The sequence below is a fragment of the Eleginops maclovinus genome, chromosome 4, assembly GCF_036324505.1.
Source record: "Eleginops maclovinus isolate JMC-PN-2008 ecotype Puerto Natales chromosome 4, JC_Emac_rtc_rv5, whole genome shotgun sequence".
Taxonomy (NCBI): Eukaryota; Metazoa; Chordata; class Actinopteri; order Perciformes; family Eleginopidae; genus Eleginops; species Eleginops maclovinus.
The window spans coordinates 10916222-10940387 of NC_086352.1; the positions used below are offsets into that span (position 1 = coordinate 10916222).

A 24166-nucleotide genomic window follows, 5' to 3' on the forward strand; every position below is an offset into this window, starting at 1 on the left:
TGTGTGTGTGTGTGTGTGTGTGTGTGTGTGTGTGTGTGTGTGTGTGTGTGTGTGTGTGTGTGTGTGTGTGTGTGTGTGTGTGTGTGTGCTGCAGCATGCTGACTTTGTCTCTATTGAGCTGTTGGTGTAATCTGAACAGCTCTACTGAGAGGCTCCTAACCCGAACCAGAACAGACGGACGGTGGTCAGTGGTCACTGAGAGCGGACAGTTAAAGGGACAATCTGCTCTAAAAACATAACTCACCCCGCAGAGGTTATTGGAGATGTAAGACTATCGCTTAGAGGGGGGCCTCCACCATCAGACTGCACCTTGGACAAAAGCCTTTGAGGTGTTGTGGGGGCCATGGGGTTGGTTCTACGACACAATACTCCAAAACCCTAATGGCACAAAAGCCAATCATCCAATGGCCTCTATCCACAAATGTGAAGCCTACCTTGCTGTGACATTTCAGCAAATTCCCACATGTTGAATGTAATACACAATCTAAGATCTCCATGCACATGAGTTAAAATACCTCAGTTAGATGTAGGGTTGCGGATTCATCCTGAGGGGTAGCTCTGGACAGCGTTTGGTGTTTTGATGTGCATTCGCTGCATCTCTCTGCCCTGGCCTTTCGGGGATGGCTCATCTCATCTCAAGCCACTCACAGCTAAATGTCCCATCTGGTAACATTTCCACGTTTCTCCGCCTTAAATCAATAGCAATAATTTTCCTAAGACCCTGATGCGCACACACACACACACACACAAGGACACAAGCGTAGGTCCGCTTCTCTTTGTTTCAACTGCCATTTAATTTGATTGCTGTTTGTGTGGATCTCCGTCCTTTGAGCAATTGGCTTTGAATGTGCACTTCACTTTGAGACAAAACAATATGCCCGTTCCTTGACGTGCACCGCATATCCTCATATTCTCATCTTTCGATTAAATTCTGTGATTGTTTCCCTCTCCAACATTGTTGATTTGTGGTTCATTTTTTGAGCGCTTTGGCTTTCCTACAAATCCATACGCTGACGTGATACTGCAGATGCACAGAAGACACACACATGCATTGGTCTCCATTTTAGCTCGCTGCCGCTGCAGGTTGGGCTGTGTGATGGCCGACACTCTGCTTCGAGGTGCAACGCGCCAACGCAGCTTCATCGAACATGCACATTAACACACAAGAATGAATGCACACACTCTCTCTCGCTCTCTCTCACACACACTTTGCTGTGATTGATTCAGGACCAGTTGAGCCGCAGTAACCGTGAGTGATGCTTCGTTATTAATGTATCCAAATGAGATAATTACTCAGCCGGTCTGCTCCTCCGCAGGTCGGCCAGTTAGTTAAACACGCGTCGGGGATTATGATGTCAGCCAGATTAAATGATCAATTACACGCACAAAGCAGAGTGCACGCTCCCTTTCCCTCTCGCTCTAAAAGCACACACATAAACACACACATACAAACACGAGTAGGGTATGCACATGTATGTGTGTGTGTGTGTGTGTGTGTGTGTGTACTGTATGTGTGTGTTTGGTCAGTGGCCGGTTGGTTGGGGGCCCTGACTTTTGACCTTGAGCTCAGGGGTCAGGCAGCAGACGGCCAGCCAGCTGGACATTTCCATCTCAAAGACCCCGAGGACCCCTTAGCTCGCGCACGCACACGCACGCACGCACGCACGCACACACACACACACACACACAAACACTGCATCGAACATCCCCTCCCACCTTTTACTTGTATCTCATTTTCTCCTGCTGTGGATGGTTGGATGGTTTATGAGTGCGGAGAAGCTGCAGCCATTCATTTCTCCCTAACTGGGGGTCTAATGGAGAGGTCTACGCTGGAAACCTGAGCTCTCACTGAGTAATGAGCCGCCCTTTACTGTCCAGTGTGTGTGCTTGTAGCCTCGTGTGTGTTTTTTTTCTGTGTGTGTGAGCACTGGCCAGCCGGCTCTGTGCGGCCAGGCTCTGACCCTGTAAATGATGTCTCTCCTCCCCTCATCCACCGTGGCCCTTTACTGCTAATAACCTCTGATCAGATCTTAGATGGCAGAGCTCTTCATAGGCCTGGACTACCTCCAGCCCAACGGCGTGCTAATACGCTCCAATCAACCGTGAGCTTCTCTATTGGAGGTTGATACGCAGGGATCCGCGGCGGGTACGGGTCACGCCCAGTGCCCTCGGCGCTGTAGCTCCACCAAAGCCCCGCCGACTACTTTTGCCATCTTTAAAGGAGTGGAGGGGCAGGCAGGGAGGGAGCGGAGCAGCAGCACTGGTGTGTATGGGGGAGGGAAAGGGAGCCAGCCACTTCTCCACAGTCTAATGTAGTTAGCGCCGGGCCGATCAGTCATCCCGACCAATACTAACCATGTCGCTGCCTGGGCCTCTCCTTCCATCTTCTCCACACAGGAGCCACAGAGAGCTGCACTGTACATTTACCTGCAATTAGATTTGCCCGAGTATCCTGCTGGGAGTGATGGAGGCCCCTCAGACCTGGAGATGGCAACAACTCCGGCCTTTGTGTGCGCATGTGTGTATGCATTTTTAACAAGTGTGCATATATAAAATACTTTTTCCTATTTCTTTGTTTTGTCAGTGTTTGCAACACAAGGCCTAACATCTGCCAAACAAAATTAAAAATTGTATCATCACAATTATCGACAATACCGGTACCTTGCAACAATGTGAGCCCTGTGAGCCCTGTGTGTGTGTGTGTGTGTGTGTGTGTGTGTGTGTGTGTGTGTGTGTGTCAGTAACATATTAGGTACCAGTGCTGCTCGGTGACAGCCCAGTAGTGTTTGCCTGGCCCTCTGCTGAGGTGGTGGATGGATAATGATTTAACCATTGAAGATTAGTGATCAGGTGAATACAATGGAGAGGCTGATAGGTGCCTCTGTCTGTTTGCTCTGTCCCCACCGGGAACAAGACAGATCACACACACACACACACACACACACGTACACACACAGGGTTACGTTAGTTTAATCCCTTGTCGCAGAGCTCAATGCTAAACTGCATACGACACAGGAGCACCTTAACTAGAGAGAGAGCTGTGTGTGTGTGTGTGTGTGTGTGTGTGTGTGTGTGTGTGTGTGTGTGTGTGTGTGTGTGTGTGTGTGTGTGTGTGTGTGTGTGTGTGTGTGTGTGTACTAGGGACTGTGTGAACCTGCTCTGTGTAAACATGCCTGCAGTTTCGGAGGGAGGCTCTCTCTGCCTCGTCAGAATGCACACACACAGATTTCACTCCCTCGTCACTGAACCTCCTCCCCTCCCTCTCTCCCCTCTCCTCTCATCTCCAATCGCTCCTTTCTTCACCTCCAATTCCCCCCTCTGACGCCCCCCGTTTCTCTGTGATTTACAGCCCCTGGCCCCTCCCCACACTTCGGCAGCACATTAAGAGCATTTAAACTGTGGCCGTTACTAAACAGGGGTCTTTATGGAGCCCGTCTACACATCTAAAGCCCATTACAGCTACATCAAAGCGGGATAACAATGACTAATGAACAATAGATATCATGAGAGACTGTGCCAAATCAGTATTCACTTTTACCGAGAGGGTGTGTGTATGTGTGTGAGGGGCAATCAAAGCTCCATTCATTTTCTTCCTCTCATAAAATGCCTATTTGTGTGTCAGTATAGACAGTGTGTGCACACATGAGAGGGTTTTAGTTGTGTAGCAGGCCTTTCATTGACCCTATCTGCATGTTGTGTGTTCATGTGTGTATGTGTAAATGCAGTGATGTTTATAAGACACTTGCGTGTGTGTTTGGAAGCATACTCTGGGTTTAAATTGAGCTTACTGACGGGTGTTGCATCTTTGACTGATCCTACAAGATGTTCACAGTCAGAATAACCAACATGCCGAATTTAGATCATTTTTATCCAAACACAACTAGTGCTTACAGTCTTATATTGGATTAAAACAGTTTGTTCCTGCCAAACTCCAACATGCACACCTTTCCTGTTGACCTAAACCACCCTTATCCCTCCCTTGTTGGGGATTTAAGTATGAGTATGAGATCCGTATGAGTGTGCAGGTATTCTGAAGGCTTTTCCCTGCACTGCAGTGTTGACTGAAAAAGGTGGAAGTGGTGTCAGTAATCCCATAATGACAGGTACATGGTGACAGGGAGAACCCGTGTAATCCTCTTTGAGATGCAGCCATCATTGTCCTTACGACAGACACTTTCCCTACTAATCCATCCACCTGCCCCAGCCCCCAACAACCAAACACACACACTGAAGACACACCTGTGTGTACTGTACTCACCATGCCATGCATGATAAATGAAAACATAAATTCTCCAAACTAAATAGAGTGGTTTATATGTGTATTTTTTTACACACAAACTCATCCCTACACTCACCTGCACTGCCTGACTCACATGTGTACTTTAGTATCATGCCTGCAAGCCACTGAGCAGGGATCCGATTGACTGATAACTAATGAAATATCCAATATTGCTTCAAAAAGTGCACGCTAAAGTGATGACACACAGGCATATTTAGGCCAAACACTTATTAAACCAGCCAAAGAGACCAATAGACAATGCTAGATGACAAATTAGAGATTTTGGAGGAGTGGAAATCAATAGAATAAGAAATGCCTTTGGTGTAATCCTGGACTCCGATTTCATGCTGGAAAATTTTAGCAATTTAACTTTTTTATCAAGGTTATTAACCGAAACCTCATTGTGTTCGTAATAAGCCAATGTACAAACTGAAAGAGACATCCAACTGAAAGATAACATTACTGTCATGACACCTACTCCACTATTGGTCATTAATGTAAAATATATCAGTACCACATTAAGTTATCTTACCTCTGATTGGCTGATTTTGAGATCACTTATATTAATTAAGATTCAAATCAATCATTTCTTTTTTGGAGAAAACCTTTGTATTTGCAAGTAAAAAAGGTCTATGCATATACGTATAAAACATTTGTTGATTCTCTTTGTAACCAAGACAAATTAAAAGAACATTTTCAGCTGTAAATATGTGAATACATTGAGGGCACCGCCACAGTCTGCTGAAGTTTCCCTGTGTGTATGAAGGTTCAGAGACATCCCACACCTTATAGCACACATACACATATGTTTCCTTCTGACACATACATACACACCAACACTCATAGTTTCACACACATCCTATTCTATTGCAGAATGGTCAGCCGCTCAGAGCCGTGCACACATATACACACACACACACACACACACACACACACACACACACACACACACACACACACACACACACACACACACACAAAGAGAGTACCGTCTCTTGTTGACATAAAATATATAATCCTTCCCCCTTTCTGCGATATAGATTTTCAGGCACAAGTAAAGGACAGCAATCCTTGACCTAACCACAGAGCGCCTTGTTAAATCTGCACACACTGCACACTGCACACACATCACTTTTAACAGATGGGTTATTAAATATGGCACTTCCTATTGTGTAAGTGTCTGAGAGGATTTAACTGATCAGGAGGGACACACTCCTGTTCAATGCATTATTAAAGTTTAAACAGGGATATACACTTCAGCCTCATGGGTCGCTCAACTGTTGTACTAGAAATACCTGGACGTAGAAAGATTTGGGGGATAAACTGGCAAACAGTGACTTTTAGTATCTCTTTAGACATTGTCTGGTCCAATCCAAACGTGTTTAATGTAACTGTTTAGCCCTACGGCGTATAGCCAAAGCTGCAAGCACAAACCTTGTTTAAATCTATATTTCAAATACTACAGTTTATCTTACACTGAAGTATATAGTTTATTTGTTCATTTTAACATCTAATGTTTATACATGGACTCATATTGGCACCAACATGATGCAGCTTGAAGTTGTTCAAACAAGAGGGGAAGTTATGAATAGGTGTATATGAAGGCCTGCCCCAGTACAGGCTGTGAAATCTGTATTTGTAAATCTGTAATTGTCCTTTATTTGTTTTGAAATTAGCTTTTCATTCACAAGTCTTTGCATCTTCTTGTAAACCTATTGATTAAAGCAACCGAAAAAAAACAGATGAAGACATTGAAGGGATCCTTTTCTCATCATTTGGTTCAGTAAACCAGATAGTAAAGCACTTAAAAGAGTACTGCAGGTTTATTCTTTGAACTTGGCCGACTAGGTCAAAGATATAAATGCATATGTAGATTCATTTTAAATTCCATCTTTCAACTTTAACAACCAAACAAAACAACAGATTTGATATCATATTCCAAATAAAAGCCTGCAAAAAAAACAACTAAAACCTTATTGTTTGATCATCTGAGATATACTGTAAATGTAAATGTATATAATTTAAAAATATGGATAAAAAAGTGTTAAAATGCTCAAAATCTACAGTTTAATGACACATGTGGACAAACTCCATCTGCTATTGGATGTCAATTGACCAAAAAGCCACTTAATCAACCTGGTGTTGAGGTTGTTTGTCAACAACATTGGAACAATCAAGCAGTGCCTAAAAACCTACGGAAAATAAAATAAAGCAAAGCATTTTCAAGGGATGTTACCGAACAAACAAAATGCACTCAGACCTATTTCCGTTCTAGTTTGAATAAAATCATTAATCTTTTGTTTTTTTAGAATAAAATCTGCATATCTTTATTTGAGCTTGATAGAAGGAGAGCCTCCACCTTTCTTATTTACCTCAAAATCCTGTCCCCAGTGTGTACCTGCCGGCGCACTGACCACCGAGCCCTCAGGCCGTGGGGTCGCTGACCCTCGACCCCTGACCCCCTCAGCTGGTCAGTCTCTAACCCTGGAACAGATGGATAGCGGACTCTATGCTTTATCTCCTCCTGACCACACTCTCCTTCTCTCTGCCCTTGCCTCAACCTTTCTGTTCACCTCTTGTTGCCCTTCCTCTCTTTTCCCTCATGATCCCTGTCCTGCTTTTGATTGCCTAAACTCTCAGATCCACTCCTGTCCTCACCTATGCTCCTCTTTCTGTGTTTCCACATTTCTGTTGCTACACACCTCTCCTGTAATTTCACCCCATCTCTTTTTTTTTACCTTTACTCATTTTCCTCTTTCCATCCTTCCTCCCCATGGTGCTTGTTTTCTGCAGATTGTTGATAATCACTGTTACGCTTCTCTCTGATATATTTGGTTATTTAGAACATTTTTAGGATACATCAAAACATGCTTGGAAATATGGCTATATCACTATTATTGTGAATAAAGTCTAAATAACAGCAATGCTTAGCGCAAATGTTTGGTCTTTTGTAATACCCAACATTCAATAATGTATCTCAAATGTTGACTCTGTTTTTGTGTCTGCCAAAATGTGAAATGTTGCCATGAACTGTCTGATTTCAGTTTTGAGAGACATTCAACGAGGTAATAGTACACACAGCCATGGATAGGTAACGTTAAATACAGACAGATTACATCAATTGCATATTAAATGTTAATTTAGTAAATAATTGAGTCAGTGTCACCGAGGCACCATCGTCCTGCTTCCCCTTAAATATGCATTGTATTTACAGAAGTAAGAATAGTTCAGCTACATCTTAATAATAGTCCAGTATTTTCTCCCATTGCTCTGTGTGTGTATGTGTGTGTGTGTGTGTGTGTGTGTGTTAATATATGGGATCATTATAAACATTTATGCAGCAAAGGAGCCTCTCGTGCCAAAGGGGCTGACGCTCAGCGGATCGAACCTTTCGATTGAAACTGAAACAATTTGCATACTGATTCTCTTTCAGTGCGCTCGGATCCATAACAACACCAGCCAGCTATTCAAATGCGCCTGCATCGAGAAAAGCACGGAGAGAAGCTACGGCTCCGGAGAAGGAAAACAGAGGCTTTTTTTTGCGAGACGGATAATTTGCGATTGTGGAAACGAAGGAACGTGCAGCGGCTAAGGATGTTTACCTCGGTCGGGATTTGGGACACTGGCACCTCTGGAGGAAAAGCTGGAAAAGGAGCCCGAGGAGGAAAAGGGTGGGACGGGGAAAATACGCATGGAAAACACGCTCAAATCCGAGCGATTACTGTGATTTTTACAACTCGTAGATTGGAGATAACAAGTTTATGTATTGGTGTTAAAGCTCTGTCGTCCTGTGCTGCTGCATGTCAGTGTCACACGTGCATGGCAGAATGGGAGCCTGCGGTTAAATCGGGGACTACAGTGTGAGTGTTTGTGTGTCCGTTTTCCTTTGCGTGTGTGTCTATGTGTGGCGCAGAAGAAGAGGAGTTTTAATGCAGACATTTTGCACCCTGTTGAGAAGAGACGTGGACGAAAGAGTGCGGTCCAAGACTGACGCACAGTTTCTTTGCACGCTGATGCATCTGCACACACAATTACAGCAGCTGCCTGCGACACACTCGTCCTGTAATATCTGCATACTGGCATCAGGGCATGGTCAAACAGGTTGTTTGGAGGACAGATGTCTTAACTAAAAATGCGGTTTCATTAAATGCTTTAATAATAATGCAGTATCAAGCCTATATTGGGAAGTATTAGTCAGGATTTACTGATTGATTTTCTGTTTAACGCATCTCTGTAGGGCTGTCAAGCTGTAGTTATATTTTAAATAGGGGGTCTTATTCTTAAAATACCCTTTACATGTGTAATAACACAAAAAAACGATTGCTGATGAAACTAATGAATTAGTTAAATGATTAACTATAGCTGTGAAAACACACGCCCACATTTACGTTCTCAGATTGAGCTGTTTTGTGAAATATTCTCAATGTAAACTCATTCAACAGACATACTAAAGTTTCTCTTAAAAAATGAGCATGTGATAAATGCAGATTCAAAGACATTGATGTAGTGGAAAACATGTTCGCAAGGCTCTTATTAGACACCAGCCCCACCCAGGCGTTGTTATCGGATGAAGAATTGTTGATTTTGACACAATGAGACAAAATTATTATAATCCCTAATTTTCAGGACCACTATTTCAGAGGAGTGTCCTGTCTAAATGAAGTATTAGGGTTTTCTAGTGAAGTGTGTATTAAACTAAATCTCAGGGACATAGTCGAAATAGTTTTTTGTCAATTACCAGAGTTGTAATTTCAGCAAGCCTAACTATCCTTGTAAATACACAAAATTGCAGATATATTTCTAAAAGGCAATTACAATTTAAGTAATCTTGAACATGACCCATTATTTTTGCTCTCACTATTTCTAAAGCACCGAATTTAGGGCGCCAAAAAATGAAGCATCAAACCACATTTTCAGCATCTCATCAGAAATGTGGAAGACGCTTTTCAGTTCACTCTGTTCACTCAGTTCAACTGATTACTGAAGCTCCTAAAGCCACAGTCTGTTTGATTAAGAAGTCATTTGGATTTGAACATTTAGAGCATCACGGTGGGGCAGGGTTGGCTATCGTTAACACGGTTTTGTTGTCATAATTGGAGTCTCACCAAAGTTACAGGGAGTAATTGGGCGGCATATGGACACCTTAATGTAAAGTGATGCCTTATTCATTTCACATGAGTGCACGAATCAGAGCAGGTGACGCGGAATAACACGAGGGAAGAGGCAGTTGATTTACCCCTGAGCAAGGCAGCAGGTCCGGCATCTGCTGCTCTGGCATTTATATTAATTAGGGAAACATTAAAGAAAAAGGAAATTCCTTAATCAAGGATAGGGAAAACATTCAAGTATGATTATAGATCATTGCTTTTTATTATTATGTGTTCCTGTTCGGTCAAACACGTAGACCTCTTCGTCTTAAATACTCATACGGGATTTAAATCAGTTTAAAGAGAAGATGATATCTCTTTAGCTCTTAATGTAATCCTAGCTTTTCGCCTGCTAACTGGTTGTGTAGTCGAGATTGGTATTTATCTATTTATTCAATCGTGTTTCTTATTTTCTACTCAACCGTTCCAGCTTTAGAATAAAGTAAAACACATTTAAAAAATTTAATATCCACAGCTTTTGTGTCAATCACATGTTTATACGTCAACTAATGTATGTTTCTTTAAGATATAGCTAGGTTGCTGATTTAAATAACCACCTTACTTTTAATAAACATATTTCTACAACGCACATGGACGCGTAAATTGCCCCAGTGTTAAAAACGTATATTTTTAGGTTAGTTTATTCTAACAAATCAAAAGCCTTGGCCTGAGATCCTCCAGGAATCATGATTTTATTCAGTATTGATTGGTGCGCTGTGGTGTGTTTTCAAGGCCTATACTTCAAATATGCTGTAAAGGCCAGCCACAAACACTGCAATGCACTTTTTTTTTTTTTTTGAAAGAGAGACATAATATCATATATTCTCACATATTTCAGCATGTTTATATTTTCCACGGACATTCTTCATTTTTAGGGGGGATTTGAATAAAATAAAATATACAACAAGTATTTGCAGAGAAATAAAACATTTTGAACCCTAGATTTAAAAAGTGAATTAATAAATGGGTTGAAAAGGGGGGAAACAAGAGCAATGTGATTTATTTTTCAAAAGGCTAATTCAGTTAACCAATGCATGTGCCCTTATATCATGGGTTCATCTACCATAAATAACCATTTAGGTCAAGCTCAAGTAGCCTCATTTATAAAAGTTTAGTTTCACCAGATGCCATTTAGTACTGGCTTATTCTCAAACAAGCTGTAATTGTAATTTTGAACATCTATAACGCTGGCAACGCTGTGTCACTTTGCAGAGCTGCCGAAATATTGATCCACGGTCCTCTCTGCAAGGCATTATTGTTTCTGCTCGGATATGCTGCCCTGGGCTTCACGGGAATATTCCCCCTGATTAATAATCAGTGTGAAACCTGTAAGTAATTGACACAGGGCCTTCAAGTACCCCATTGCCTGGCACACAGTTTTCATTTTTTCTAAAAGCTAGATTATTTTAAAGAAAGTAAAATAAGAAAGGTGTTTTTTTCCGAACACCTCCGCATTTCCACATCCGCGCATGCATGGTTCAGCAAGGAACTACTTTTCTTTGTACTAATTGAATTGAATCTCGCTTGAAATGTATCCTCTTAAGAAGTGCTTAGAAAATCGCGTCCCGCATTTTCCCTGCAAAGCAAATGTCACCGGCTCGTAGGGCCAGGCCTTTATCCGCACAATGACCGTAGAGAGCCAACACACATAAACACACAGCTCAGCCCGTGCAGACATGGCAGGAGTTTATCGATCCGCATGAGAATGTGTAGATGAGTTTTGCTGCCATGTAAGGCCAAACCTTGGCCTTTGATATTCCTCAGTCTTTCTATATATTGTCTCTTTATTGGGTGTGCAGAGAAATAAAAATAGAAAAAATCGGGTTATCAAGTTATTTAATGTTAGGCTATAGAATAGCTACAGCAAAACTGCATATTATGAGATACAATATTGGAATAGATTCAAACATATTTAAGTATTTACATCTATAAACACGTAAAAAATGACTTAAAATAAACATGTGACCACTGATTTTGTTTCCCTATTGACAGCCCTATTTGCCTGCCTCTACATCTATTATGTCCACAGGACTACACGGTTGGACAGCCACACTTCGGGGAATTAGTGTCTTTTGTCTCGACACACGTCACACACACGCCGTTGACATTGACTTCACATCAGAGACAGTTTAACTTCGTCTCTTTTTTTCCTTCTTTTCTTTTATTTAACTCGTTCAACCGAGCGCTGGGTCTATTGTGGGGACCCTGACAGATGCGGGGCCCCTAGCAGGTCCAGGACAGGGAAAAGTCTGAAAGGTTAATCTGTCCCCCCGCAGATGTTGGCTTTGGGAGTCTTGAAGCGTCACCTTTGACATGTCCCTCATTCAGCGGGGGGTCCAGCAGGACACTGACCGCTGCAAGCTGTCACCTTGGCCGGCTGAGGACGCCCTGCAATACCGCTCTATTAGGATAAACGGCCCTGACATATAAGCAGGGCCCGGCTTTTATCAGGCTGCAGGTTTGGGGAGTTTGACACTTATGCAACATGATACACTATAACAACATGGGGATACGAATCGTATTATGTGTCAGCATGTCATTTCCTTTTTTTTTTACGGCTAAAGCTGCGAGTATGTTTGTGTGTGAATTTGTATTAATTGGAAGTTTCTGTTGACAATAATAAATATTTTCCTTTTGAATAAATAAAATGTTTGCCTTTTATTTACAATGTCACTGTGTGGAGGCAAGTAAGTTCTTGTCAAAGTTTAGGGTTAAATATGCATGTGTTCAATTAGGACACACACACACACACACACACACACACACACACACACACACACACTGCTGGGCTTGGTTCGTTAAGCCTAATGGTTGAACAATAGACACATCTGCTCATCTTTTTCTATCAAAAGAGAAGGTACTACAGTCTTCTTGGTTTGTTTAAACCGCCACATATATTTTGGTAAGGTTGTGGGGGTGGGGTGGTGCAGCTGAAGTAGCCTGGTAATGAACGAATGGATCTATATGCTGCATGAAAACAATTGTACAGGCAGCCCTTTAGCTGCTAATTAAAATCCGTATGTTTTGTCAAATTTTCTGAAGCCTCTTCATGTATTTTCTGGATAAGGATTAAGTGTGTTTTCATTGCAGCTTTGGAGGTTTTGAATCCCAGACCTCACTAGTTAAAAATCAACTCCAAATGAACCCGGAAGTTTACTTCATTTGCGCTTAATCATTTAAGGAGGACTGAATGTAAAGCCTCATTATAGCTCTAATGAATGAAACGTTTTCTATTTAACAATAGGCCATCAAACATTAGGCAGTGCCTCCACTTTATTTCCATGGGTCGATTCTGTGAGGATTTTATTAGAGATCCCTGTATTAGCATTTTTGTACATTTCCGTAAAGGCTGGATTTGGGTTACGGGGAGAATAGCTTTTAGCAGGAGGTTTGATACCTCCCTTCCTTAATAAGGTAACTGACGTCAGAGCAATGGGGCGGTGTGTGTGTGTGTGTGTGTGTGTGTGTGTGTGTGTGTGTGTGTGTGTGTGTGTGTGTGTGTGTGTGTGTGTGTGTGTGTGTGTGTGTGTGTGTGTGTGTGTGTGTGTTTGAGAGAGAGAAAGAGAGAGAGAATGGGAGGAGATGTGTGTTCACAGTGCGCATGTGCAGACAGTGATCTGTGCTGCGGTGGAATAGGGGCTGGAGACACACAACTAGAGAGATGGCGCGGCACCCGACCGGAGCGCAAGGACAGCTGGTTGGCGGTGGGGGGGCTTGAAAATATAAAGAGAATCAGAAAATAATTTTTTTAAAACAACAAAAATATCACGAAAAAAGGGATTCGGAAAAAAGGAGTTTCTATTCTGCAAAACAGCTTCAGAAGCATTGGAGAATAAATGAGAATATAAGGAGAGAAAAACCAAAAGGTGGCTGCTGCAAGGAAAGAAGAAAAAAGCAACAAAAGAGAATTGAACTTTACTGGACGTGAGGACTTTTGGACATCAGGTAGATCATTATAGATGGTTTGTCCACAGCGCTGCCCGGATCATGAACGCACAGCTGTCGATGGAAAATATTGGCGACATGCACGGAGTGAGCCATGAGTCCGTGGCCGGTCACGGAGATCTGCTGAGCCACAGTCCGCATGCCCGTTCCCGGGGTCTCAGCCACCGCGCTATGGGCATGGCAACCCTCCTGGACAGCGGGGACTATCATCCTGGACACCACGGACACCTGCACCCAGCCATCAGCATGTGTGAAGTGCCCCCCGGTATGAGTGCAAGCAGCACTTACACCACCCTTACACCCCTGCAGCCCTTACCCCCCATCTCCACCGTGTCCGACAAGTTTCCTTCCCATCATCACCACCACCACCACCATCCCCATCATCCTCACCATCATCCGCACCAGAGGATCCCCGGAAATGTCAGCGGCAGCTTCACTTTGATGCGAGAGGACCGGAGTCTGGCACCTATGAACAGTCTGTACCCCGCATATCATCACAAAGATCCCTGCATGGGCCAGAGCCTCTCCCCGCTGTCTGGTTCCGGTCTGGCCAGCATACACACGTCCCAGGCCGGGATCCCTCCCTACGCTCATCCCGGTGCCGCCATGCCTGGTGAGAAGATGCTCACCCCCAGCGGTTTTGAGGCTCACCACCCCTCCATGCTCGGCAGACACACGGAGCAACACATGAGCTCCTCGGCGGGCATGGTACAAATCAACGGCCTCCACCACCACCCACACGCCCACCTCGGCGCGCAGGGGCACGGCCAGGGGCTGGGGAACAGCCGGGAGCAGGCCTCCGGGCCCGGGCAGCAAGGGGGTGGCGGTGGAGGGGGTGTTTCTGGTGGCCAGATGGAGGAGGTGAATACCAAAGAAGTGGCGCAGAGGATCACCACAGAGCTGAAGCGCTACAGCATCCCTCAGGCCATCTTTGCCCAGCGGGTCCTGTGCAGGTCCCAGGGGACCCTGTCCGACCTGCTAAGAAACCCAAAACCCTGGTCCAAGCTCAAGTCTGGGAGGGAGACCTTCCGCCGCATGTGGAAGTGGCTGCAGGAGCCTGAGTTCCAACGCATGAGTGCACTCAGGCTCGCAGGTGAGCGAAGCCTCGGTAAAGCCCCCTTTTTGTTTTCATCTTTTCAGTGTGTTGCTGAGATAAACAGACGAGTCTGTTATGTGAGCACAGATGATCATTAGCTCTGAATGCTACCTTATATTGATCAATGGGTCAAGTGGGCTTGAGGCTTAAACTGATTTTTCATTATAAAAGAGAGAAAAAAACTATACATAGCAGCCATCTAACTGTAGCGTTAAATCACATCAGTGTAGCATTCAGGGCAAATTATCCTCTTGGCTGTTTGTACTTTATTCTAATCACTTTTTAAAAAAATATTCCTTTATGATAAAATATTCCGGAAGTGAAATGGCATTATGTGCAGCAGACCATGCCTCGGGGTACGGGAGGCTGGTTTGAAACTTGTTTAGATTAAGGCCCCCAAATTATTCTGTTCTATGCCTGTGAGGGGAGGACTGTTTGATGGTGAAATCCGAAATGATGCAGAGTGTAAAACAATATGTGAAGTTGACCAAGCTGATTCTCGTGCACCAAAATGAGTGGCCTGATATCAATATGCATCCCTTTTCTGTCTCTACACTGATTTTGGGGTTGTGTGAAACAAGTGCTCATGTCATTTTCCCTCAAAATATCGACCGCTGGACCGTGCGTAAACTGATCCTTCGCCCAGAAATCGTTAGGAATGTGTTTATTTTGCAACCGATCAGCCTTTTTGGTGTTGCCCTTGGTGTAAAGAGAAGCAGAAGCATGCAAGAGTTATTGAGATAGTGTGGTAAACTAAATTTAAACGCATTATTTAGTCAGGGAAATTAGCTTTCTCTTCAACATTGTTAAACACATAGGACTTCGAGTATAGTGGGAAAGAGAGCATGTGTTTTTGTTTTGGTCGTAAACTAACCCTGACTTGAGGTTTCTCTAATGAACTGATAGACCTCTGGATTAATTTGTCCCTGAGGTACACACGAGTCAATTAGGGCATGCATTGAGGCCCAAATCACATGTGCACGTTCACAGACACCCAATGGATTTTTTTTTTTAACGTTTATATGCCTAATCAATGACCTAGAAATGAGCTTTTTGCCTTTTTGAAAAGTGAGGCTGCGGCCACATGGAAAGTGCGTGATTTTGAATACGAGTGTGTGTGTGTGTGTGTGTGTGTGTGTGTGTGTGTGTGTGTGTGTGTGTGTGTGTGTGTGTGTGTGTGTGTGTGTGTGTGTGTGCGTACACGCATGCTGGTGCGTGTGCATGTGAGTAATCGCAATTGATTACTTTTCAGTTTTCCCATCTGCTGCTGCTGCTGCTGGCGTATTTGTGTGTGTGTGTGTGTGTGTGTGTGTGTGTGTGTGTGTGTGTGTGTGTGTGTGTGTGTGTGTGTGTGTGTGTGTGTGTGTGTGTGTGTGTGTGTATTATCAGTGACTTTTCCTAATAATTTATATAATTAATATTAATTATTGTTATTATATATAAATGATTTTAATTCATAATTCAGAAATAAAAAAATGATCAGGCCTGTTTGAGTATTTTTCCTTAATCGTGTAACGTCCTTTCTTCTTCAATCTCTAACATTTTAAAATAAAAATAAAAACAAATATTATTACAAAAACCAAGAACTTACAATACAGGCATGTGATTTTAAGTTGAGAAACGCCACAATAAAATATATATATGACATACAAAAAAGGATAGAGAGGGATTTTTTTTTTACAGTTCAAAACTAAATTAATTTGGAGGGAATAGTCTCAGGGCCATTTTATTGATCATTTCGTTCCTAGATGAACTAGATGTGATCGTGTGCTGAATTAGGTGTTATATACTTATTGATCTTTGGCTTCTGAAATTAATCTCGGGTCTTTTCTCCCTTTCCCACGTATTCAATTACCCATCTGAATGTGCTTGAATAGGATCGAATAAAATAGAGAAGACAGATAGAAACAATAGATAGAATAAAACAATGAAGACAGATAGAAACGTTTTTGAGGTATATTTGATAGTGGGCAGAATTCATACATTCAGAACTGAGAGATCAATTGAATCTCCGTAAATCAGCTGTGATTACATTGACAACTGTAATAATGTGTAGTTTTTTCTGGTGTTTTGGGAAATTGAGCGTACTACTAGCTTACAATAAATGCGAATACATATTCTCTCTAACAGAGTGCTGAATATTTGCAGCTTTTGAAGCTCAGAGGTCTGTTTGTCGTTCACTGTGAGATTATGAAATGCAGGACTATTCGTGTCTGTAGGTCCTGTGTGTGCAGTCTGTTTGAGTGTGTGGAGTTATCTGTGTGTTTGTAATGATTAGCAGAGTGCAGCAGCGGTGTGTGTTTATGTGTGTGTGTGTGTGTGTGTGTGTGTGTGTGTGTGTGTGTGTGTGTGTGTGTGTGTGTGTGTGTGTGTGTGTGTGTGTGTGCGTGTGTGTGTGTGTGATTAGCGTGATAACGAGGCCGCTGTTATGCCCCCCTGTCCTGGGAAAACTGCCTCTCTGGCCGGGCCTCAGCTCCGGGTCGGGCCGCTGTATGTGGAGGCTGCTGCTGTCTGAGTGGCCTTCACTGCTGCTGATTTATAGCAGCACCGGCTCTCTGTTAATATTTACCAGCACTGGAGACACCGGGCTGCTTAAACTCACAATAATACTCCAGTTTATGGTCATGCAGGCTAGGTCGCTGCACTGTACTTTAATACACACCCAAGAGTGTGTGTGCAGACTAATCTCATAAAGATAAATATTTTAATCTCGTTCTTCTCTCTGATGAGTGAATATTTCTCTACTGCACGTGGATTTTAAAAGGGCAATGGCATTAATTCCAAACTTATATCCGAAAATATCATAGGACCATATAAAACACAGATCGTATTCACAGTGCACTGAAACGCTAAGAGGCGTTTTTTGTTTTTTTGCCTTTTCCCTCAATATTTTGTTTTGCATTTATTTATTATGCTACCTCTGTTAACTACTGGGTTTTGGGATTTTCTACAATACATTGATTTACTACATTTACTCGGGGCACTTCGCAAAATTAATTGCCACTGGTTTAGTAGTTGTTTTGGGGTGGGTAAATGCCGTTTCCCCGGTGAGCCCATGTTGGACCTGGCTCGAGCAGCCCACTTCTGCCCCCTCCTGGCCTCAGAGGAACCTCAACTTTGGATGACTGTCCTAGGGCTTAATAAGAAAAAAAAATGAAACAGCAATGAGATCAGTTGTGGTTGATGTTTGATTTGCTGTCAAACGGATTCCCAAGTTCTTCTTTCCAATATTAGATGATTTCTCGTTTATTTTTTAAAGATCAGGTATATTGCGGTGCAGCTCTTTTTTTTCAGCACCGCGGACAGCGCTCAGTCTCCCGGCGGACAGGCTTCCTGTATGCCAGCCCTCCTCCACAACATGGGGCTCCCTGAACAAATGCAATAGAGTTTAATTCCTCTGTTATTCCCCATGCACCCCAGCGGTGTGCACACTGAATGAGTTTTAGTGTTTCGAACAAAAGTGCAAACGTTACTCCTATCTGCAGACTCTTGCATGTCTGTTCAAAATGACAACCAACAGATAACATCTTAAAGGGTTGCCTTTAGGTTAGGAATACCAATTGTGGTCATGTATTGATCAGGGATAAATAAACACTTTGACAATACTCCCATTACAACAACATCACTAAATGTTTACTCAATCCAATCTCTCTTATTCTTGTTTCTATCATATACAAACTGCAGCTGCTGCTTTTACTCATACAAGTTAAACCAGAAAGGAGTGCATATAATTCAGATCAGCTGTTCGATCTTTCATTTAAGTTAAAGAGATGCTCAAGACATTACATAGTTGAAAATATGTTTTTCAAAGTGTTTGTGACGCTTTCTCCACTTACAGGACACAGTGCCAATTTCAAAGCAATAAGTTAAATGTAACTTTTACTGGTGATATTGGATGATTGTGGAATTATCATTTTGGCTCTTAAAATACAATTACTTGATACAGTCATTATATGAGCATTCTAAATTGAGGTGGTGAAGTCCTAAAAGTACAAGATCTTGATTTAAACTACTGAACTTCCCCACAGGGATGAATCCTATCTTGAGAAAATCTCAACCGGTTTTGGTCTTGCATTTGTGAACCAAACAATCTATATTTGAGTAAGTTTGGCTCAAAATAGAATGGGAAAATATCTGATTTTGGTAGTGGCTTTAAGTAAGAATGAAATCATACTTCTATCTGGAGCTAGTATTGTGCTGAACCAATGAGATAATACTTAGGTCTGTCTGTCAATAGATTTATTCAAGACTTTTTTTAATCCAAGGTCAATGTGTGATTGAGAGAAGAAGATTTTCATGCCAGTCAAGATTGTTGTTTTTAAACCAAGTAAATTATGGCCTTTTTCACAAACCCATTCTCTCTTTCTGTCCCTCTTCTGAATCTGCAGCATGTAAGCGTAAGGAACAGGACCACGGCAGAAGCGAGCGGGGGAGCATGTCCAAGAAGCCCCGGCTGGTGTTCACAGATGTGCAGCGGCGGACGCTCCATGCCATCTTCAAAGAAAACAAGCGTCCATCCAAAGAGCTGCAGATCACCATTGCCCAGCAGCTGGGCCTCGAGCTGACCACAGTCAGCAACTTCTTTATGAACGCACGCCGCCGGAGCCTAGATAAGTGGGTGGACGACGGCTCTGGTCACCCTGGCCCCAACGCCTGCACCAAAGCCTGAAGACGGACTGAAATGACCAACTCATGGACTGACTCAACCTCGGTGGAAAAGCTTTAAAACTTATGAGAAACAAAGAGAAACTTAAAAAGACCTTGAAGCAACGTTTTGCCCTTAAACCTGTACTATATTGATATTTATAGTATCCAAAGATGAAAAAACAAACCAAAGACTTCTTGTTTGACCTGCTTTGAAATGTTTGTTTCAGCAACACATTTACGTGTAACATACTGCAAAAAGACTATAGTTTTACCCCCCTTCACATACACTCACTGTCACTGGTCTCTAGCTTTACTACACCCCCCAACACCTCCCCACTCAGTATCAATCTATCATTCACCATCCTTATCTTTAATCTGATTGGTTGGTTTTAATGATGGGTCCCTAAATGGAGGTTTAATCACCCTATTGGCAGTCTGATCTGCAGCTGTACACACCCTTTGAAAAACAGCCAGAATGTGGAGCTCCGGTGGGATTGGCCAATCAACTTTAAAGACAAAAAATCCTACAGGAGCGACCGGATTGTTGTGCAACACTTGTTTGGATTGGTGGCGGTGGACTGTCTGTCTATCTGTCTGTCTGTCTGTCCAGCTGTCTGTCTTTCTATCAAGCATTCCAGACAGACGGGGAAATGCCCATGTGTAGACTGCTAACCAAAAAATCCTGAACCATACCAAAAAAAACCTAACCTCAACACCCATGGTAGTGCTTTCTTCCAACATGCTGAAGCGTTGAATAATTCAAACAAGAGAAACCAAAGCCTTCTACAACCTGAAGCCTCTCATGCATCTTAGAAATCAAACCACTTCAGAATCTGCTATGAAGTAATCTAACCAAAGAGTCTATTTTGTGTCTTACCTCCTGAGACTGTTAGTTTGGCGGCACATCAAAGATAATGTCACTGCTTAAGGTCCATCCCACATTTGGCGTCATATGTGCAAATAGAAATATTATGTGACACATCTCAAGAATTGATTATTGATATTTGCCTTTTCCAATCAAATCAAATATTTCAGTGATATCTTCACAAACACTCTGGTGAATGTTGCTTTAAATGTGAAGATGAATCATTCCAGATACATCCTTTCCTCTAAGTCTGTCCCACAGATTTAGCTTGGCTTTATTTTGAAATACCAGCAGCTAGAGAACAAAGACTAATCCATTCAGTAGTGTATTATTGCTGCAAAGGTGAAACCAAAGATGTTGCCTCCCCTGCTGAGTATATGTGACATAGTGAGGGAGTCAGACGGCCTGTGATGGGTTTTTTTTGTGTCACCACTCTAATAATAAGCATCGGCGTCCCTGCGCGCTTCATACGCATTTGATTTGATCTCCTCATCAAAGATGTTCGGTGGAGGGGATGATATCAATGATCAAATCACTTTCAGGCGCTTACACATCAATGTCACCTCGTCACCTGAATACAAAAGCACCCCACTCTGCCTGTTGCAAACCCCCCCCCCCCCCCCCCCTCCTCCATCCTGCCTCCTCCGTAAGCTATGCATTTCAGCACTAGGAGGAAAGCACTACACAGGGCTGGTCCAGGGCAGCGTATCATTAAATATATCGAGCTGCCCCCCCCCCCCCTTGCCGCGATCCTCCTTACGACCAGGGTTAGCAGCTCTACATCCATCAGAACAAGCGCAGACGGAGAGGAGAGAGGGAGCTGCTTCTTCACCTCTGAAAGAAAAAACCAAAAAGACGACAAGAAACAAAAAATGTGTCAAGACCTGTTGATGTTTTATAGTGTGTACCAAAGATGCTACCTCACTCAAGTTCCATACGTGATTTCTATCACTTTGATGATACCAAAGATAACCAAAGATTTTTTCTCATTGCACGGCCTCTACGAGTGGTGTTTTAAAGATGTTGTATGTTTCCCCTCCCCCAGTCTCCTCTATCTCTCTTCCTTTCTTCTTCCCCTCCCACCTGCTCTCAACCCATGCACCCCTGCTATGCGTGCTCTTGCTTCATCTGTGCTCTGATTACAGCTCCATAGATAGTCATGCTGATGAAGCTATAGGCGGATATGCTGATCTAGCCATAGATACACACAGGTGGCCATGCAAGGGCCTGCGGGGTACAGCCGACTCACTAGCAATCTGATTTTTCCTCTTTGAAGCGGTACCAAAGTATTTATTTCACTACAAAATTCAAAAAGGCTAACATTGTGGTTGTATGGTGCATGATTCACCTCAAAATAATCTGTGTGATTTTGACAGAGTACCCCGCTGTGTCTGTTTTTGCAGCTTAATTTCTACTGAAGCCTCTTAGTGTGTATCTATAGGTTAATATTATTGATCCTCCATATAGGTCAGAAGTCTTGACATGATAATAGGCAGACAAGCCGAAATAGCCATGGGCAGAAATGTTGACTCAACTATAGGCAGACATGTTCCTGAAAGTAGAAGCAGACGTGTTGCAATCTTTCTAAAACTCCCAGGACGAGTGCCTTGCTTGAACCAAAGTGTTATACCGCTGTTGACCTCTCACCTTTGACTCTGTGAATACCTCAGCCTGTAGAAGGGCCACTACTGAAGAAACAAGGAAAAGGTTTTTTTTTTTCTTTTCTTTTCTTTTCTTTTTTAAATCACACCGTGGTGCTTTCGCCAGCGCAACCATGCAATGAAAACATACCAAAGGAATTTCTCTTGTCCACTTCTACAGATTAAACCAAAGGTCTTTCTTTCTCCTTTCTCTCTTGCCCCCCTCATCCCTCCTTCCCCCAACCTTCCTCGTCTCTCTGCTGTGTGTAGGAAGGTTCAGCACTCTGGCCGTGCATGTCTTTACCAATGTCTCTGAATACCTCATAGTAATAATTCCTTTGAGTTCTGCATTGAGACGTCTATCTGTGAGTAAGGCAGAACTCCACTCGTGTGGTAACTGTTGTTGTTACTTCAAAAAGCTGTATGATTATCTATTTTGAAGTTGTTGTTTTTTTGGCAGAAGTGCTCTGTTTCAAGTCAAGGACGACAAGTTTCAGGGTTGATGTATGAAACTTAAGGGATGGAGGGAGAAGCGTATTTTTTATCAGACATTGGGTTATGCCAATATTATTATGGTAGACTATTGCTTTTACAGGGTAAAACCAACTGCTGTGATATTGTGTTTATATTTTGCCTTTTCTCTACTTCTGTGTTGTGATTTTAATTTAATTGCATTTTTGTAATGGTTAACCACTGCTTTAATTTATGCATTTGTAGAAACTCTAGATTTGTATATAGTAGGTTTTTGAAGAAAAAAAACAAACAAAAAAGACAGTTTTATGTTACAGCCTTATTTCCCACGCTTAGATATAAAAAGGAGTAGTTTGTATTCTTCTTCAGCTAAATCCTAGCCGGCATTTCAATGTGTGTTTTAAACACTGCCAGAAACCCAGACAGTTGATTTGCCAATGCAGACAAAGTGATACAGGAGCTACTTTGTTGAACAGCTGGCAAAAAGCAGTGTGTATGTGTGTGTGTTTTTTCTATTCTTTTGACTTTTTAAAAGAAAAACGGTTATTTTATGGGTATTACTGCACATCCAAAGATTTTTAAAACAAACCAAAAATTGGAAAAAAAATATGTATAATGTTGAAAAGCACTGGCATTTGTGAGGTAGACTTGTTGAGTTTTGATTTGCCATTCGCACGGGTATAGAATGTAGAAGGCGTAGGGCTATGTAGACAAGCTTACTCTACCATGTGGGGAATCTCCTGTTCAATGTACAATCTGAAGCATTTGAAACGAGGGCTGCAAGTCCTGCTCACTTTGCTGTCTCATGCACAGAGTGAGGTGGAGTGGAGGCTGGGCAGCCGGTCTGCCAGGGGCTGTGCCGCGGAGCTGGGTCTGTTTTTATTGCCGTGGCACTGCCGCCTCGCTCCATCTAGTATCTGTTCTTTTGGTACGTACTCGTGTAATGACTATGAGCAAAGTCTAATAAAACTGCAAAGAACTAACCAAGGAATCAGTGTGTGAGTGTATGGGGACGATCACCTGCTTGTTTTTTTTTTTTCTGTCTGTGGATGAGTGTGTGCAACTCAAATGTCAAGTGCTGCTGAGGTATGCAAGTCTGTGTGAGTGTGAGCTTATTTGCATGTGTTTCTTTACCGTGTGTTCTTCTATTGTTAAACTCTGTATGTACCGCTGGTGTGTATTCATGTGTGTGTCTGATGCATACACCAACAGTGAGTTTGACTCCCTCTGGTTGTCAGAGGCCTTACTGTTAGTACTGCTTCCTCTCTGTCATACAGACAGCACAGTATCAGCATGCTATGCACTCACAGAATGGAGAAAGCTTTCCAGATAAGTACAGGTGCTTACAGAACAATTCTAATTGCATGTGTTAAAGAAGATATGAATGATGCAGTGTGAATCTATTTTCCCCCATTACCACATGTTCTGTTATTTATTTTGTCCACAAGGAGTTCCCATGTGATGGGTGGCTTGGCTACAAGTCTCATAACAATACTGCGGCGCCTAAGACAATCATCTGGATCTCTTAACGCTGGGGAACTAGTTTATCACCCGCAGAGGGGTGTCCTCCAGCTATTCATATACAAAGATGCTTGAAAGGGTTTTGATAAACAAGCATATTTGTTGTCATAGACATTTAGGAATAGATAACAGTAGTAGTTCATCTTGCACTTGCATTTCCAAATGAAATCTCATTGCTCTCGTCAGCCTTGTGCTTTTGTCAACCTTGATCTGTTTCTTTTTATCTTCTCAACTCACAAAGCTTCTTCAGTTTTCAGTACGTGTGATTTTGTGCGTGCGTGTGTGTGTGTGTGTGTGTGTGTGTGTGTGTGTGTGTGTGTGTGTGTGTGTGTGTCTGAATGTGCGTTTGGGTGCGTGAGTGCCTGTGGGCTTGTGTGTGTGAGTGTGCCAGAGAGGCAATACTGTCAGTGTTACTCTCAGATGTAAAACTCCATGTCTCATGACTTGATTTGTCATTGCTGTTTCCCAGGCTTTGCTACTGCTTTCTCAGTGCCGTGCAATATCATCTGTTGTGATTGCTAAGCAAATGAAAAAAAAAGAAAGAAAATTGAGAAG

General features: G+C 42.7%; 1 protein-coding gene across 1 annotated transcript; it reads left to right on the forward strand.

The window, feature by feature from the left end:
* The first annotated feature begins 13149 nt into the window (after positions 1–13149).
* onecut1 (one cut homeobox 1) lies at positions 13150–19239 on the forward strand. Its single transcript, XM_063882073.1, has 2 exons — positions 13150–14464; positions 18856–19239. Exons 1-2 carry the CDS (start codon positions 13414–13416, stop codon positions 19134–19136), a joined length of 1332 nt encoding a protein of 443 aa, XP_063738143.1. The 5' UTR covers positions 13150–13413; the 3' UTR covers positions 19137–19239.
* Positions 19240–24166: the final 4927 nt, after the last annotated feature.